The sequence below is a fragment of the Vombatus ursinus genome, unplaced genomic scaffold (genome assembly GCF_900497805.2).
Source record: "Vombatus ursinus unplaced genomic scaffold, bare-nosed wombat genome assembly UNPS02011572.1, whole genome shotgun sequence".
In the NCBI taxonomy this organism is placed as follows: Eukaryota; Metazoa; Chordata; class Mammalia; order Diprotodontia; family Vombatidae; genus Vombatus; species Vombatus ursinus.
Window position 1 is genome coordinate 548,218 of NW_020951350.1, and position 19,278 is coordinate 567,495.

Below are 19,278 nucleotides of genomic sequence, written 5' to 3' on the forward strand. Positions count from 1 at the left end.
TTATAGGCAATAGTAATACTTTCAACAGGTATTTCTACTTAGGAACTGTGGTTCATTCAATGTGGGTATTATGAATGTCCATTTACTTTTACTATTAAAATCAAAATACAATACACAATAAATAAAAAGTTGTAAAAGCTTCACCAAAAAAGACCTTTTACATGGGCTGGCAGTTTCTTTTATTTTTTATAAAAAAAAAAAACAAAAAAACCCAAAAACCCAGCAGTCATCATTGTTTACCTTGTCCATCATTTTCCTTAAAAGGGCTACATATGTTTCCTTGAGTGACACATACTTAGAATCAATAATAATAATAATTGACTAGGATGACTCAAAATCTTTTGGTTTACTCTTGCATTGGGCAAAGAGTATAAGACAATAAAAGAATGATTTTTTTATATCTGTCTCAAAACATAATATTCAATTATTACAGCACGGTAGTTAAAATTAAATTTACAACAGAATATCCTTAGCCTAAAACACTAGACAGAAACTAAAATCACTTCAATACTGTTTAGTGTCAGTACAAAGAGTTGCCTTCCTAAAAAAAAATGAGAACAAAAACCAGTAAGGCTGTTCTGGTAACCAGTCTTTGACACTAAAAAAATTTCATTTCCAGTCATAGAGCACTCTTCTTAAAGAGGATTCTTGCAGGCTTTTTATTTTGAGTCTTGATCAGTATTTGCGTCTAAAAGTGCTGAGCGAATTCCCAGCTTTTTCAGTTCTTCCACTAGATCTCCATTCTGATGCATCTGGAGGAGGATGTCACAACCACCAACAAATTCACCATTAAGATACACTTGAGGTATGGTTGGCCAGTTGGAATAGTCTTTAATGCCTATGATGAAAAGGAAATAAAGATAAACATTAATCTTTTGGAAAGATAAGATTTTTTTCCCTACAGCAGCTTATACAACCCTTACTTCACAGAGACCTGAAATATATACCCATGTATATTCTGAGAAACCAGATTTATAAAGGCTACATCTGCCAGTCAGGGTTTGAAGAGTAACAAAATCTTACAAGATTCATTTAGAAAATAAGTGTTTCTTAACATTGGCTGAAAAATAACATAGGGTAATATGACTTTCAACAAGTCACTTCCCTTTTCTGTTTCCTTATTTATAAAAAGAGGTGATTTAACAAAATGTTCTCCAACATCTCTGCCAATTCCAATATTCTTTAAGTCTAAAGCCCCAAGGTTAAATATCTCATGGTGTTCTGTTTCACTCAGGGCTAGTTAGTGTAACTGGTCACAGCATAGTGCTAATGAAGTATAGGTTTGAATCCTACGCCCAATTAATTTTAGACAGAGAAAAATTCACTTCATAGCTCTAACTGTATCCAATCAATTCATTCACAAGGGATTCCACACAGTATGAGGATAGCTTTTGCCAATGGTGAAAAAACAACTCAAAGCATCTATCCACATGATGACAGATCAATAACATCATTGATGTACGCAACAACTAATCCAGAAGTTTATTCTTAAGCTAGAAACAGAAGTGACTGACCACTGAAATAAACTACAGGTTGTCTGGACTTAAAGAGGAAATAATGAAAATCTGGGAAGCACGCCACAAGCCTGCCAATTATTCAAACATTTGCTGTAGCTCCTCTGGCCTTTTTTCCCCCCCCAAGTAGAACAGCTAATAACTTTCTAATTTGTTTTTATGGCAATAATTTCATTCTTCAAGGGATGGAGGAACCAAAAAAAGGTAAATTCTATCATGGATTTGATTCCCACTAAGTGGAAGCTACCAGTTGATGGAGTAGAAATGATGGGAATGCTGGGAGGAAGTTACCTCTTCAAATTTATGATAGATTTGGAACAGATTCTGAGCACATTTGACATGAACCCTAGATTTTGGAAAAACAGGTTTCATAGCAAAGACAGAATCCAATGGACTAAAATGCTACAGAGAAAGTCAGCCTAAAAGATGTTCCAAGAATGGGAATCCTCAAATCAAAAACAGAAACAATTCCAATGAGGGGAAAAAATGGCATTTATCTGAAGATACAAATGTGATGAACAGGGAACTCACTAACAAAAGATTTTTAAAAGTAATGTTGATTCATTGGAATCAGGACAGGTAGGGGAATATGAGTGCAATGTGGCTCAGGCCACCCTTTAAAAATGTCGGAAGTGCCAAAACTCAAAATGAGCTAGAGCTTATGAGCACAGTTACGCACAATCAAGAGATTTCTGGTTTTGTTTTTTTAAAGACATACTGAGGGGGAAAAAAGAGGATTAAAAAATGAATGGAACAATAACCGACAACAGAGAGAAGGTAGAGAGCTGCTCAATTCCTGATTTCTTTTTTCTCTGTTAAGAAGAACAAATTCTGTACTGGAAATGACAGAACACAAATAAGTAGCTGGTAGTTGATACACAAGATAAATAAAAAGAAAAGAGACACTAAGACAGCACCTAGCTACCCTTGAAGAAATTAAGAGTCACCTGTTTCATATGAACTACATCCTTGAGAATGAAAGGATGGACACATGTGGTTGCTGAGCTACTGGAGGTAACATCTGAAAGAATATAAAAAATGGGACAGGCACAAGAGTGGAGAATGGCAAATGTCCTGATTCTGAATAAGGGGAGAGGGGGAATAGTATCTGCAAACCATCAGTTCACCATTAACTAGACTTCAATTTCTGAGAAAATTCTAGAAAGGATGATTTAAAAGATAACTTGAAAATGAACAGATAATGCTGGAATAGCTGTACTTCCTTTTTTGTCAGGATTACTAAACTAGTAAACGAGGGGAATACTATGCATAAGTAGAGTAAGATTTTAATGAGGTTAATTTATACTCCTCTCATGGAAAGAATAGGGATAAGATAACAATTAGGTGGATTCAGAACTCGTTGGATGACTAGATTCAAAGAGAATGGTTCAATGTCAGTGTGACAGGAGGTCTCCAGTGAGATACTTTAGAAATCTGTGATTTCCCCTATGATGCTTAACAGTTTATTAATGACTTGGAGAAAGGCATACATGACATTCTCATCAAATTTGGAGATGACTCAAAGCTAGAAAGGACAGGTAACACAATGGACAACAGAATCAGAATCTAAAAGTACCCTAACTTTAGGTTATCAAGAGAAATGTAAAATCTTACACCTGGATACAAAAATCCAACCTCACAAGTACAAAACAGGGGAGGGACGGTTAGGTAGCAGTTGTTCTGAAAAAGATCTGAGGGTTTTAGTGGACTGTATGCTCAATATAAGTCAGCAATATGATGTGGTAGCCAAAAAAGTTAATTCAACACTGGGCTGCATTCAGAGTAGCACAGCTTCCAGGAATAGGGAGATGATAGACCCACTATACTCTGCCATCATCAGACTTCATCTGTGTCCAATTAAACTAGAGTATCTACTGTAAGGGGACAACAAGGTTGGTAATGATCCTTGAGTCTATCTAAACCACATGAAGACTAATTTAAGGAACTGGGGATGTTTAGCCTGGAAAAGAGAAGACTCACAGAGAGCATGATAGCTATCTTCAAGTAAATGAAGAACTGTCATTTGGAGAATTTGTTCTGTTTTACCAGAGGGCCAAACCAAAACTTCCCAACAATTAGAGTTAGGCTGCTTCTAAAAAGTGTTAGGTTCCTCCTCATTGGAAGTCTTCAAACAGAGGCTGGATAACCACTTGTCTGGTATGTTACAATAGGATACAAAGAATGGGTGCTAAAGCCCTTTTCAGTTCTCAAATTCTGTGAGGACAGGAAATGCTGCCTTTCCAGAATGTAAAGGATTACTCCCCTATAGTGAATTCCCCCCTCCTTGCCTTACCATTTTACTCCTGACATCTCCAATTACTAAATCAAAGATGAAATGTATTTTTATAGTAAACATATCCAGAACACAAATATCAAAATTAGTCTGCACTGGGCACAAATAAAAACGCAATTTGATCAAAGAAATGGCAAAATAACATCATTAATTCTAATAGGTGATAGGCATTTTGAAACATTAAAAAGAATACCCAAAAAGGGCCAAGAGATTCCACAAGAAAAACACATTAGGTAAATAAAGCATGTGGAACTTTACTGTTTGATCCTTGGATCTTTGCTATGGTAACAGAAACTAAAGTTTTATACTTAATTTCTTCTAAGAAATTAAAAATATCCAATAAAACGCCTGAAATTGTTATTGTAAATAGTCATCCCAACATATTTTTCTCTTTTTTTCAAAACATGATTACTTTACTATAAATTCCTGTAACAGGAAAGGTTTCCAAATGCTTTATCTTTCTCCAACAGACCCTCAAATTCAAAGAAATGACTCAAAAGACTACATGCACTTAGAGCATACCACTAAGTTCCTGGGAAAGAATATCTGCAGCTGTTTTAATGCACCTCTAAACATGATAAGTATAAGTTTCCAGATGAAGGAATCTATCACTATTTAGCTAGATTTTGATACTGTATAAACAGAGCTTAGAAGAGCTTAAAACTTCCAATACATATACTTTTTCTGCAACATGCCCCAACTGCCTATGACTTCGTGCTTTTTGCCTCTTGACTCCTCTATCTTCTGGAGAACAGGAAAGAACCTGGCTTATGTTTGTGGAGAAAAAATGCATAACTTATAAAGTAATAAGCACACAAAAAGGTGATGATGGTGATGTGCATATTTGAGAGAGGTCATAATAATCAAATAAAGGTTCTGTTTCCAGAAGTTCATGAAGGTGATAAAGGGTTCTTTGCCCCACTTCTCTGTTTTTCTTTTTCTGGAAAAAAAAAATTTCTTTCCAGATAGCATATATTAGAATTTATTTTTAAAATATGATACCATCCTTATGCCTTTTAACTTTATTACACTTATGGCAGGAATGAAGTTAAAAATGGTTCATGAAAGAGAAACATTTGATTTTCTGGAGCCAATAGTTCCTACAAATGACATACATCAGAAAATAATCATTTATTTAAAGCTCAAATACTTATCCTCAACTAATTTAGCTTCTTACAATTTTCAAGAAGTAACCCTGTATCAGAGTAATTTTTCTGAGTAAGAAAGTAAGCTACTTTCATTAAGTCATTTTTATGGCTTAAGTTTAAGCCTACTGTCCTCAATACTTAAATTGTCCTCTCCTTTGCTAAAGACCAGAAGAATTAACAGGAAAAAACAATTAACCCAAATGAGAGGCTAGTTACAAATTTCCTATTTTCAAATTATTAGAGAGAAGGAGGAGATAATTACAGATTGCATGGTATTCCTTACTATCTCTAAGATCAAATTCAAATTTAAATTGAACCTATATTGACCACCACTTGTGTCTTGCCTAAAAACCAAGGAGCATAGAAATAGTTCTGTCTTTAAGAGTTTGTTACGGCATATTCTTGATAGCTGTTCAAGGTGCCAACCAGCTGATATCTTATCATGACTGAAAAGACTTGACTACTTTTCACACATGGTATACTGAATACAATTTTATGTTTATTTGATCAGCACTCCAGGTAAGGGGATTTTTGAGGGTTCTCCTCCTTGAAAGTATGTTCTTTTCCCATTTAAAAAAAGTATGATGAATTTAGAGAAAGTTAATGTAATAACTAATTATTTTCCTCCTAAAGAGTGCTAAAAGTAAAAAGAGAGCTTGGTTAGCAAAGTTTAAATTTTAAAATAAAAGCAAATTACATTTCATCCACAGTTCATAATATAAACAGTTAATCTCCCCTCCTCTCACATTTTATTTTTCAAAATAATACCACAGCAATTGACTGTCAATATTTCCATATAATTACAGAACTGATATAAACCTGTAGTAGTCCACATATGAATATTAAGTTATGAGTCAGAAAAAGAGATAACATTCAAAGGAAACATTCAATGATTGGACTGAACAGTAAATGTTGTCTTAATTTGATGAGCATTAATTAGATCAGAAAAATAAAATGTTTCTTGAAATGCTCTTTGCTGATGGTTTTAAAAATAAATCTATTGATCTATAAACTTGTGAGTCAAGTAGGTCAAGTTACAAATCTAAATTGAAATGAAGACTAAATTCAGTGTTGAAATCATTGAAGGTGGGAGAGTACCCAGGTTGTTTTAAATGATTATGACAGGGATAGGAAAGGAGTGGTATAAAGATGGCAAAGAAGAGAGAATTATAAGAGCAACAGAGCTGTTCTAAAAACAGTTAGAAAATCCTGTGAGCAACAAGCAAGCGAAGAGAAGATAGAAAAACTGTGAAATCAACACAATGGAAGACAATTTTCACACCATGGCCAGAGACAGACCAGGGGACTAGACAGACCACTAGTCAATCATTTACATCCTCATGTGCCATTCACATAAGTATTTATCAGTTTTAAACAAGTTTTTTTTTCCTTAATAACTTTCAATATCACAAGGTGGTGATATATCTAGATAGCAATTCATCTGAAAAAGATCATGAAGTTTTGGTGGACTGCAACCTCAACACCTAGTCAACAGGGTTAACTTGGCAGCCTCAAATGCTACCACAATCTTAGACTGACTGCATTTTCTGCCCAAGCTATATCTCATCTGGAGTCCTGTGTTCCATTCTGGTTAGCACGTTTTAGGAAGGCCACTGATAAGCTGGAGAACTTATCTGGAATGGGACAACCAGAATGGTGAAGAAGGCCCTGAGATCATGCTAAATGAGGCCTGGCTGAAGAATCTGGGAAGGTTTAGGCTAGAGAGAAGACTTACGGGGAACACAGAATTATATATTTAGGGCTAGAGGCCATTAAGTCTATCCCTTCGTTTTGCAGAAAACTGAGGCAAAAAGAGGTTAAATGATTTGCCCAAGATCATAAAGGTAATAGAGCTGGGTTCCAATTTAGATTTTCCTGACCAAGGCCAGCAGTACACGAGAGCTGTCTTCAAGTTTCTGCATGGTACCCAAAATATAGCAAGAAAAGCAATGTGTAGAAGTTAACATTCTCACAATGTAAAGATTAAATACCTAGCAATTAGAACTATCCAAAGTGGAATGAACTACCCTAGAAGATAGGGAAGGCCCCTTGCAAGAAGTTTTTGAGCAAAGGTTAGATGATTATTTGTTGGGGATGTTGTAGATGGAAGCTTTTTCATGTACAGGTTGGTCTCTGAGGTCCCTAGCAATCACGAAAAACAAACAGAACATTTTTATAAATAAAAATTTTTGAAACATGCCTAAAATTTATTTTCCTCATGGACTCCACAAGTGACATCTTTAAAAAGTCTCAATCAATTAAGAGGTAGAGGTCATAAGAATAATTCTGTAAGGACACACTTAAGGACTTAAAGAAATCTTAAGAAATTCCTAAAGATTATGACCATGTTAAGTCAGTATATCTGCCTTGAAGGTCTTTCTTCAAATACTTCTGAAAGCTGCTAAATAGGTTGAAAAGAAGTCTAATCAAACAAATATATTTTCTTCTATTCACAAATATTTCTCATGACACCAAGTATTCATCATGAAGTGATGATTATATGTAATTTAAAACAAAAAAAAAAGCTTGAAAGGATGAAATGAAATAATAACAATTTAGCATGGCACACAAAAATAGCCAGCAATGGGATACTGATTATTACATGTAACAAATAATCTAGGGGAAATAAGGACTGTCTAAAACTGGAAGGAGACCTAGAGGCCTGAAACTGAAAGAACTGGTTATATAAATGAGTTTATTTACTGAAATACCTTTCAAAAACAAATCAAGGGCAGCTAGGAGGTACAGTAGATAGAGCTCCAGCCTTGGAGTTAGGAGGACTTGAGTTCAAATGTGACCTCAGATACATGACACTTACTAGCTGTGTGACCCTGGGCAAATCACTTAACCCCGACTGCCTCACCAAAAAAAAAAAAAACAAAAAAACCCCTAAATAATCTAACAAACTCAGATTATTGCATTACAACTGCATAAACTATCTCATTAAAAGCAGGAGAAAATGAGCTGTTCTTTCTTCTAGACCAGGGATGGGGAACTTGCAGCCTGGAGGCCACATGTGGCCCTCTAGATCCTCAAGTTCGGCCCTTTGACTGAATCCAAACGTCACAGAACAAATCCCCTTAAGGAGTTAGGGCCGCACTTGAGGACCTAGAAGGTCACATGTGGCCTCCAGGTTGCAGGTTCCCTATCCCTGTTCTAGACCTTAGCAATTTGCAGGTTTGAAGAACTTCAACACCTGAGATTTCCTAGATGTGGGCACTCTCATCACTGACACATTAAAACCCTTCTATGTTTTAGGAAAATGTTTCATGAGATGCTGAGGCCAAAAAATTCTATTGCCTGGTTACTGACCTTCTGGTGGTGAGCTGCTCTGAACCAACCGTTATGGTATAGTTTATAGTAATAGATTTGGAGTCATATGTGTGTTCAAATCTTAACTCTACCACTTATTATTTGTATGTTCTTCTGCATGTCACTATTTCTCTAGTCCTTAGTTTCCTTATCTGTAAAATGGGGCTAGTACTTATACTATATTTATTGTGAGATTCAAATGGGATAGTTTATGTAAGTGCTCTATATATCATATTATGTCAGCTATAATTAACATATTAGCCAGCGTGGTCTTCATACAAATTTGTGCCCATATTCAAAACTTGTTCAGCTTTGCCAGAAACTGTGCTCCAATAGGTCAACATGCATTTATTAAGCATCAGAATATACCAGGCACTATGCCGAATGCTGGGGAAACAAAGAAAAGTAAAAAAAAATGGTCCCTTCCTTCCAGGAACTCACATTCTAATGGGGGACACAGTATGTAAAAATAACTAGGATAAGATAGACAGATGATAGATATATACGTATATGTGTGTATTATGTATACATATGTATATGTGTATATGTAAATACATATATAGTAAATAAAACATAATCTCAGAGGGAAAGGTAATATAGCAATTGAAGAACGTGGAAAGGCTTCCTATAAAATGTGGGATTTGAGCTGAGTCTTAAAGGAAGCCAGGAAAACTAAATGGCAGAGGTGAGAAAAGACAGCAATCCAGGTATGGGGTGGAAAAAGATGGGATGTGGGAGACATTGTGATGTATGAGCAATAGTAATTAGGCCACTGCAGCTTACTGTAGAACATGTGGAGAGGAGCAAAGAAGATGGGAAAGATAGCATGGGGCCAGGTTGTGAAGAGCTTTAAATGCCAGGTGAATTTATATTTGATCCTGGAGGCAAAAAGAAAACCACTGGAGTTTGCTGAGGAATTGCAGGGGGAGGGGGGCAGTGTGGCATGGGGCAAACCTAAACTTTAAGAAAATCACTTTCAAAACAAGGGTAAAGGATGGATTGGCAGGGAGACCAATTAGAAGGTTATTTCAACAATACTATTTTAATAATATTAAGATAGTTTAATTTAGAATATGGTAAATATCAACAGATAAAGCCCACATAAAAGTTCTTTGGGGAGTCCTCAATATTTTTTTAGAGTGTAAAGGTGTCCTGAAACCAAAAAGGTTGAGAACTGTCCTCATAGAACCTAGTGTACTGTGGACACCATAGTTAATGGGCATGTTACAGATGAAAATCCAGAAAAGGAGACTAAGAGAGAATGTTCACATAGGTAGGAGAACCAGAAGAAAGTAATGCAATAAGGGAGAGAAAGCCGTAGATGGTCAAGTGTCAAATGCTGCTGAGAGGTTAAGAAAAATGAGGATTTCAAAAAGTATTTAGTATTGGCAAATTAAAAACCAATAGAGTAGTTTAAGTTGAATGAATCAAGTGAGAGTAAAGAAGTAGTTATTTAGTGTAGACAGCTTTCTCAAGGAGTTTAGCCACACACTTGGCAGGCACAGTAGGATCAATTAAGGGTATTTTAAGGAAAGGAGATATTTTGTAGGCATTGGGGAAGGATGAGTCTTGAAGGAAACCAGGAAATGAGGAGGAAGAGTATCTGAGGCATGGGGGACAGCAAGAGAAAAGCTACACAGTTGGGAGATTGTGTCACAGTCAAAAACCAAGAAGGCCAGTGTTGGAAACAAGTAAAGTCTAAGAAGACTGGAAAGGTAACAGAGGGCTGAGTTGTGAAGGGCTTTATAAGGCAAACAGAGAATTTTTATTTGAATTCTGGAGGTAAAAGAGAGAGCCACTGGAGTTGAAGGAGGTGGAGGGCAACACGAGAAGACCTATTCTTTACAAAGATCACTTTGACTAGTGAAGAATGCTAAGTGAAGAATAACCTGGAGTAGAGGGAGACATGAGGCAGAGAAACAAATCAGCAGGATATTGTAGTAGTCCAGGTGATGAGGCCCTGGCAACTCTGAAAAAAGCAGACATACAGAAAAGATGCAGTGAATGTTGAAACCTCAAAATTTGATAACAGATTGTGTAAGTGAGACAAGTTCAAGTGAGAAGTAACATAGCCTTCCAGTTTTATTTCATAGAGTTCTCCTCTACACAGTCTTCATTCTAGGCAAACTGGAACACTAACTAGCTCTTTCTTGAACTCAGCATTCTAGTTTTTACAGGATCACAGATTTAGGACTGGAAGAAGGGCTGAAAGTGAACTAAGGCCCAGAGTGGTTAAGTGACTTGCCAAAGTGTTATTATGAAGTAAGGAGTAAATTTGAAGTTTGAGACCAGGTCCACTTAAATTCCAGTATTCTTCCCACTATGTTGTGCTGCATTCCTTTTCCATGCCTTTGAAAAGGTTATCTCCCATACTGGAATGAATTCCCTCCTCATTTCCAATACTCCATATTTTATCTTTCTTCAAGGTTCAACTCAGGAACCATTTTCTCCAAAAAGCTTGCCTGGATCTCCCTACTATTTACTTTTCTGTATATGCTTCGACTCTCAATACGATGTAAGCTCAAGAGTGGAGCGTGTCTTATTTTTTGCATTTGTATTGCCACTACCTAGCATAGTCACATATAAAGTAGGTGTTTAACAACTGTGCTGTTAGACACCATAACTGAGATCACAAACATGACCTTAAGAACTTTTTGCTTTTCCAATGTAACTACACTAAACCTAGTAAGTCATACATCATATTCATGATAAAAAACAGTCTTAGAGTAGGACTTGATGGAACTAAAAGTAAAAGGCTGATGAAACACGAAATTGTAACCTCCATGAGGGCAGTATACTTCCTCTTGCTTTTGGAAAAAAAAAAATCTTTCGCAGTGCTTAGCAGTAATAGTAATGATAATAATGACAAAAAATAATAATAGCTACTATTCCAGACAGTGCTTATTATGCGCCGCGAACATTACTAAGCACTTCACAGTTCTTATCTCATTTGATCCACAAAACAACCGCCGGAGTTAGGTTTACAGATTAGAAAACTGAGGCTCCGACAGGTTTAAATGATTTCACAAGGGTCCCACACACAGCAGAGCTGCGACTGGGGCCGCGTCTGAACTTCGATCTCTCCCCCACGCCTCTCAGGGCTGAGAGCCGGGCTTCCTCGGATCAGCATGGAGGCAGCACCAAACTGTGAAGCAACAACTTTGTCTTTCTGTTGGCAAAGTCCCAACGATCTCGGTTCAACAGCAGGCGGCATTCATGCCATTACCATGCAGCCAGAAGCCAGGATGAACAAGCGCTTCACGCAGAGAAAAGCCCCTGACCGCGCGGAGCTGGGGTCCCGGCCCCCGCCCCGCCCTCCCCCAGCGCACAGGACGCGGACACCCCGGGTCTCCCCTTCACCCCTTCCCATTCCGGAAGCTTATCAATGCCCTGCCTCTCCCGTGAGAGCAAGGAGCCCGGGGCAGGGAGGAAAGGCCCAGCTCCCGGCAGCTCGGGCCGCGCTCGCAACCCTCCGACCCCGCCTGACCTTGACGGAGGTCGGGATCCTCCAGCACGTCGTAGGCCGCGTAGCTGGTGACGCCGTGCAGCCGCAGGATCTGCACCACGGCGTTGCTGAAGCCGCACTGGGGCTGCTGGGGGGTCCCCTTCAAGAACACCACCACCTTGTCCTTCTTCACGAGAGCGTCAAGATGCTCCCTGGAGGCCAAGCCCGACCCCCCGGGGCCCGAGCTCCGAGTCCGCAGTGCCGGGCCCCGCAGGAGGACCCCGCGCCCCAAGTGAAGCAGAGCTGCGGACGCTCGGCCTAAGGACCCGCTCATCTCCCCCCACCAATCGTCCTCCCGGCCCAGGACTATCTTGTAAAACCGTTCCTTGGTCCGAGCACCCGCGCCTCCTTGTCCCGCCCCCCAGCTGCGGCCCTATTGGTCAAAGATTTGAGAACTAATGGGGATTGGAAGAATTTTACTGTCAGTCCTCAGAAACCACCAATCATTTCACTGTGCCCCTTGCCGAGGGCGGGGGGCGGAGGAGAGATGGAGTACGGTCTTTACGCCTTCCACCATACCCCACCTTTTTTCTTTCACCTAGAGACAATCTATTTTTACGTTGATTGGAAGTGTCAGGTGCCCGTCGGTCAGGTTAGGAAGCCAATGATAGGTAAGAAGGGAGAATAATGATTTTCCTGCGAAAAAACTGGTTGGCTGGGTTCTTTAGGGGCGGGCTGTGGGAGGATCGAGAAAACCTGTTTTCAGTTTTAACCAACTCCTCAGGAGGGGCGGGGGGAGGAGGAGGAGCCGGTGGCGACCGCGTTTACGCCATTTCCTGGGACCGGTTTTTCTTCTTCCGGTTGATGATGACTTAGAGTTGTCATGGTAATGCAGCCCAGGAGGCCTCGGGTCTGCGGCGGGGAGGACGGGAGGAGAAGAGAGGCGCGTGCTCCGTCTCCATATCCCTGCAACAAAGGTTAGTAGTTTTCGGGGCCCGGAGGAGGCGGATGGAAGGGCGAGGGACAACGTTTAACGTGTCTGGACCCTAACGCGGGGCCTGGGCCATTCCCCGACGGTCGCGGTTGGCCGTGCGCGAGCCCGCCTTCTCGCATGCCGCCCCCGTGCGCAGGCCGCATCGCCCCCTGGCGGTTGGAGCTTCCTTGGAGGCCCGAGAACAGGGTCCCTTCCTCAGGCCCGCGACGGAGGAACCTTCCGGCCCTGTGCTCCGGTCACGTGGCGGGGGCCCCTGGGGCTGGGGAGGGGTCTTAGGTAGGTCTTCTCGATCTTTTGATGGAATCCCTTCCTATTTACAGTTGAAGAAGCTGAGGCCCAGCTACTCAAGTCGCCACTCAGTTCCAGGACCTCATCCCCTCTCTCCTGGACCATGGCAGCAGCCTCCTCCTTGGTCTCCCTGCCTCCATCCCTTCCCCTGCTCAGCGGCCAGAATGCTTTTTCTAAAGTCCAGTCGACCTTCAATAAATTTGGGTGCTTCCTCTCTTGTCTCTATGATAAAATATGAAGGAGTTGTTTTGTTTGTTTGAACTTTTAAAGCCCATCACAACTTGGTCCCAACCTGTCTTCCCTCCTATTTATGTAGTACTCTCCATAGGCCCCCCAGACTTGCTTTCTTTCCGGTGAGCTCTCATCTCCACGCCTTTGCACTGACTGCCCCCATGCCTAGAATCCACTTCTTCACCTTCACCTCCTAGAAGCTCTCCTCAAGCATCACCTGCATGAAGCCTTTCCTGACTCTCGAAAGTTGCTAGTGCTATCCTTCCCTCCTTTGTATTTAATTAACCCTGTATTTCTTTTGGACACGTTTATTCTTTGTGTATTTCTGTGTGACCACATATACACACATAGTAAATATGAATATATGCCCAATAAATATAGATATCTGTCTGTAGATATACATACATGTTGTTTCTACTGATTGAATGTAAATTCCTTTATAGCAAGGACTGTTATATTTCTTTGCCTTTGTATCTATAGCATCTAGCACAGTGCCTGGTATATAGGCAATTTAAAGTTAGCTGACTGATTGGGGTTATGTTCGCAATAAACAACATAGCAGGGGTCTACTTCCAGTCTTATGGCTCCAGAATCAGTGTACCATATACATACTCACTTTCTTTTACTACTATCCTGCCTCCGCTTCATATCCTCTGCCTGATCAAGTCAAGCCACAAATCTTGCATGGTTCATTTTAGAACAGAGCTTCAAATTTTCCTGATCTCTATTTTTAAATTTTTTTTTCAGGTTTGAGCAGGAGTTTAATTCAAGGAGTAAACATCATAATCATCCCTTTGAAGTTCTCTCACCATTGGAGTTAACTGCAGATTGGCCCAGTTATGGAAGAAACATTGAGTAAAAGCAATTGCTAATAGAAAAGGACAGGTATAGATTTTTTTTCACTCTTGTTAATTATTTGGAATGTATGTAACTGTAAAGGTTGTTTTATTTTGTTTGTGCGATGTGCCCAAGGCCATAAGTGAAACCCACAGGATAAGAACTCCAGAAAAGATAGGGCGTTTTCTGAATTTTTGAACAACAAACATGAGAATTTAAATATATGCCACTAATTGATGCAGCTCATAAATTTATTATTCCCTCTTCTGCCTAACATCAGTAAGTGATTCAGGGAAAAACAGTTTTAAGTGAAATGGTTTTGGGGGGCAATGCCAAAGGAACAGTGTTATAAATGGTCTGTTCATTTACAGATATCATTCTGTTACCATGAGTGACTTACTTTGTGCAGTAGGGTGATGGGAGAAGAGAGTCCAGATAAGAAAGGTCTTGAACCCCAGGTCTTCCTGACACCAAGACCAGTGGACTATCAACTATGCTATGCTGCCTTTCAGTTTGGTTATTACTCAGTTTCAAGAAACATTTATTAGGGGTCTCAGTGTTCCTGTGAGTGCTTTAGGGGAGAGGGGAGGATACAAGATTTAGATAAAAAACAGTACCTACCATAATGGAGCTTGCAGTCTAACAAAGGGCTGTAACTCAGGTATATTAAAAATACTGTTATGAAGGGACTTGATCAGGGTATTCCAGTAGGACTTTTGTAATCTTTAGTTCATCCTTTAACACTTAAGAGGCTTTACAGAAATGTTTAAATTGTCTGCAGTCTTGGAATGCTCTGGGTTGTTTGTGCCTCTGAGTACACCTGACTTGCAGAAAGAACATATTCCAGAGGAAGCTGAGGCATGGCTGTTAAAGGACGAACAGCATTATGTGCAATATTCCTCTGACATCAACTGAATACTGTTGCCACGGTGATGGTGACTCTTCCATGTCATTATCTATCAACCAACAGTAAGAGAAGCTTTGCAGTCAAGATATTGTTTAGCAAATGGAGAGATTTTTGCTGAACACTAAAAACTGCTATAAAAATGTTTCAAGCCTCAAATGTTCTTTTGAAAAATGTTTTTGTCACACTTGATAACATTTTTGTATCCAAATATGTTAGTGCTGTAAGGGACCTTGGAAACAATCTAGTTCAACCTCCTTATTTGTACCTGGAGAGATGAAATAACTGCTTAGGTTCGTACCTGGATAAGTAGCAAAGCCAGAACTTAGAACTTCAGTCTTCATACTCCACCTCTAGTTATCTTGACCATATCATACTGCTTTTGTTATTTTTTAAAATCTGAAACACTGATTTAACTAGCTTCAAATGCTATTGGGAATTCTTTAATAAGCGCCTTCCTGGAAATTGATCCAAAAAATCTGAAAATAAATTACAGTTCAATTATATTTAATATTTCAAAACTCCTGTTAATGAAAAGTTCTATGGAGGCAGGCAGCATGGTGTAGTATGGGTAGAGTGCTGGGATTGGAGACCTGGATTCAAATGCTGCTGTTGGGAGTGAGGTGGGGGTGTGCAGAACAAGTCATTTAACTTTCATGTACCTCTTGACGATTCCCTAGAATCATAGCCTTAGACTTCAGAGGGCGTCTGAGCCCAGCCCAGTGTTCTTAGAAATGAAGGATCTGAGGTACTGAGACTATGTATGTACTGAAGTACAGTCTCAAACGAATAAGGGTCTACTTATTTACTAAGTCATTGATGAATTAACTGCCTTGGTGAAAGGACATCCTACACCAGGAATTATTCCTTTGTGTATTTGCATATTCCATCTCTTCCACTTTTGCTTTTGCTGATTTTAGGCTACAAACTTCTTTAAATTGCTTGGTGTCTTAAATAATTTTTTGTGGTTTTTCTTTTTCAGGTTCAAATGATGCAGGGTAAATCCAAGGAACAAGTGTAAATATATGTAGAATTGCCTGTTGTGCTGAAGCATTACTCTAAGTATGTTTCTTTGTTAGAAGGTTATCGTACTATGGATTTAACATTGTCATCTAGTATATATTTTTCCCAAGGTAATCTAGTTCCATACTTACATTATTATAGCATGATTTCAGCAAATTTAAAGGTAAGGTACATTTTTTGGTTTTGGGGGGTGGGGTTTGGCTAGGCAGTGCAGTTAAGTGACTTGCCCAGGGTCACATGGCTAGTAAGTGTTTTGTGTCTGAGGCCAGATTTGAACCAGGTCGTCCTGAATTCAGGGCCAGTGCTCTATCCGCTGCGCCACCTAGCTGCTCCAATCATTTTTTGTTTTTAAAAAGCATTAGGAATTTTAATTCCTAGAACCCTGAAAATACGTTTTATACAGTATTTAAAAAATTTCAGTGCTATGATTTTGTTGGTGTTTGTATTCCTCCCGCCTAGGCTCATTAAAACCCATAGCCGACACCAGTGATAAACCTGTCTAAAGTTAGCTGGGAGTTAGATTGCTACTTAGAAAACAGAAACAATAGAGCTCCAGCCTTGGAGTCAGGAGGGCTAGAGTTCAAATCTGACCTCAGATACATGACACTTACTAGCTGTGTGACCCTGGGCAAGTCACTTAACTCCGATTGCCTCACCAAAAAGCAAAAAAAAAAAAAAGAAAAGAAAATAGAAACATAATCTGTCACTCTGTGATTACTCTATAAATTAGCTAAATCCCAACTTTACTGGGGATAAAAATGCAAACTTTTTCCACAGAGCCATGGCATTAGGCAATAAGGAGTAACAGGTCTTTCATCATAATGGTTAAAAGTGGTGTTACTTTTTTTTTTTTTTTTTTAAAGTATCAGGTGCTTCTCCTTTATCCATTTGAGGCATGCAGGGGTCAGGAGGAATACTTTTTTTAAAAAACATTTATAGAGTGCTTTAACATTTTGCAAAGTTCTTTACATAAATTATTTCCTTTGGTCCTCAGAACGAACTCTGTGACCTATGATGTAAGTGCTATTATTATCCCCATGTCACAGACGAAAGGACTGGCATTCAGGTTAAGTGACTTGACCAGAGTAATATAGTTTATAAATGGTCAAGCTGAGGTTTAAACATATATATTTCTTTTTTAAAAAATTTCAATTAACAAGTTTTTTTTATTTGCTCTTCATTACCTCCCCTTTCAGACCTCTAACCCCCCCAAAAGGGGAAGGGAGAACTTTATGACAAGTAAGTATAAATATGTAAAGTAAATTCCCAAACAAACAGACTTTTTTTGGGGTGGGGGGCAATTGAGGTTAAGTGACTTACCAAGGGTCACACAGCTAGTAAGTGTCAAGTGTTTGGTCTGAGGCCGTATTTGAACTCAGATTCTCCTGACTTCAGGGCTAGTGCTATATCCACTGTGGCACCTACCTGCTCCGAAACAGACCATTTCCAAAAATGCTTGTCCCCTCCTGCATCTCAAGTCCATCACTTCTGAGGATATGGGTAACTTACTTCATCATTCCTTCTCTGGAATTCTGTGTTGTCATTATATTGATTGAGTTCTCAAACCTTTCAAAGTTGTTTATATAATATTAAATAAGTTGTTCTTCAGAAGGAATATTTAAATGAATCATCTATGAAGAAGACAGAATGAAAGTCCCTGAAAGCAGAGACTTCATTTTTGTCTTTCTATCCCAAGCATCTAGCAGAGTTCCTAAAATGTAGTAGGCACTGAGTAAATGATAGTTGAATCAAAGACTACAAGATCTGTGTGTGTAGATGTCTGTCACCCTCTATATTTTATACATGCTTATACTCATATCTTTAAATACTTAAAATAGGATAGTTATCTAGAAGAAAGGGCAGGAAGTATATTAAACTTGAAATGTAGCACTCCTTTACGAAAATCCTTTTGATAGTTTAAAATATTTTTGAGATGCTGAAAAGAGAAAGAGCTCTTAGCTTGCAGAAAGCTGAGGGTGATTTAAAAAATATGATTAGAAGCAGATAAGCAGAATAAGTTATTCCTGAACCAGACCAAGAAATTTAGATTAAAATAGACTGGGCTACAAAGAATTTAAGCCACTAAAAATCACTTAAAATGTGTGTATTTGCTAGTTTGTGTGACATGATGAAGTCTGGAAATTTGGTAAATAAAAGTGGCTTTAGTGTATGTTCAAAATGTTTCTAAAACACCAAACTTTTATGTGTTTTTCAGTATTAAAATTTCTCCCAAGATATGCTGTATATAACAAATGTATCAATGAATTCTACTCCTAAAATAAAGTTTTCTTGCCACTACTATATATGTATTCGGTTTTATTGAGTACATTTAAAATAACTGAACTGCATCAAAGTTTGTGACTTCCTTGTGGACAGTAAACAAGGCATACTCAAATATCCAAATTTCTCCCCCTTGTGAAGTTAATTCACATTTAATTAATTCCGAAGTTCAAGATTCTTTTTATGTCTTCCCCCCCATTCAAAAAGCAAGTTCACAACAATTGCATTAGAAAATCATTGGCTTAACAACCACAATTGCCCTAAAGTAGCCTAATGTTTTCGGTGATGATAGGAATGTGCATCTGCTTGGATTACATGGCTAAAGTTGACACTATGCAGAATACTTTGACTACCCTGGCTAAAATAGGATGTGTGGTCTACTAGTTCACAAACAGGGATGGTATTATAGAATTTGAAACCTTTTTATCTAAAAATTTTAGGGGATAACAGTCCTGAAATATACATGCCTAGATTATTTTTAATGGTTTCAACTTGAAATATCTTAAATAAATGTTTTAAAAAGTGGGAGAGGGCCCAACCCACTTTAGGTGTTTGTGTCATCGGCCTCTTTGGTACTCTGGTGAAGCCTGTGTAGCCCCTTTATCAGAATAATGTTTTTAAAGCATATTTTAAGTATAAAATGTATAGTATTACAAAGGAAACCAGTTCTATTTAAATACAGTTAAAATAGTTTTATTTTTTTAAACCAAGTTCTTGGAACCCAAGTTAAGAACCCTTCCTTTAAGGCTTTAGCTTTTGTGCTTTCTAATAAAAAATTAGAAACATCATTTGAATTTTAATTACCTTGTCTGCCAAGAAAATTATACTATAACTCTTATCTGTACTACAAATCTATGTGAGTGAATACAAGTATTTCCTACAACTTGCACTGCCTTTAATAGTTGTATGACTTCAGCTTTCAGGAAGGAAGGGAGGATTTATTATGGCACTATCTATATACCTTAGGTCCACTTCTCCGTTCTTGCCACCAGAAATGTGACCATATAAA

At 38.7% G+C, this 19,278-nt stretch overlaps 1 protein-coding gene and 1 non-coding gene across 2 annotated transcripts; one reads left to right on the top strand and one right to left on the bottom strand.

The window, feature by feature from the left end:
- Window positions 1-499: 499 nt before the first annotated feature.
- On the bottom strand, window positions 500-12,115 carry GLRX5 (glutaredoxin 5). Its single transcript, XM_027856570.1, has 2 exons — window positions 11,755-12,115; window positions 500-838 (listed from the first exon to the last, which is right to left on the bottom strand). Exons 1-2 carry the CDS (start codon window positions 12,044-12,046, stop codon window positions 660-662), a joined length of 471 nt encoding a protein of 156 aa, XP_027712371.1. The 5' UTR covers window positions 12,047-12,115; the 3' UTR covers window positions 500-659.
- A 2,719-nt stretch (window positions 12,116-14,834) lies between these two features.
- Window positions 14,835-15,108, top strand: LOC114039033. Its single transcript, XR_003568617.1, has one exon.
- The last annotated feature ends 4,170 nt before the right edge of the window (window positions 15,109-19,278 follow it).

Excerpts from the sequence above, each read along its gene's own strand:
- GLRX5 (XM_027856570.1), bottom strand. The coding sequence starts at position 12,046 with ATGAGCGGGTCCTTAGGCCGAGCGTCCGCAGCTCTGCTTCACTTGGGG. Across the intron at positions 839-11,754 it reads GGATCCCGACCTCCGTCAAG|GCATTAAAGACTATTCCAAC; the intron begins GTCAGGCGGGGT and ends TTTTCATCATAG.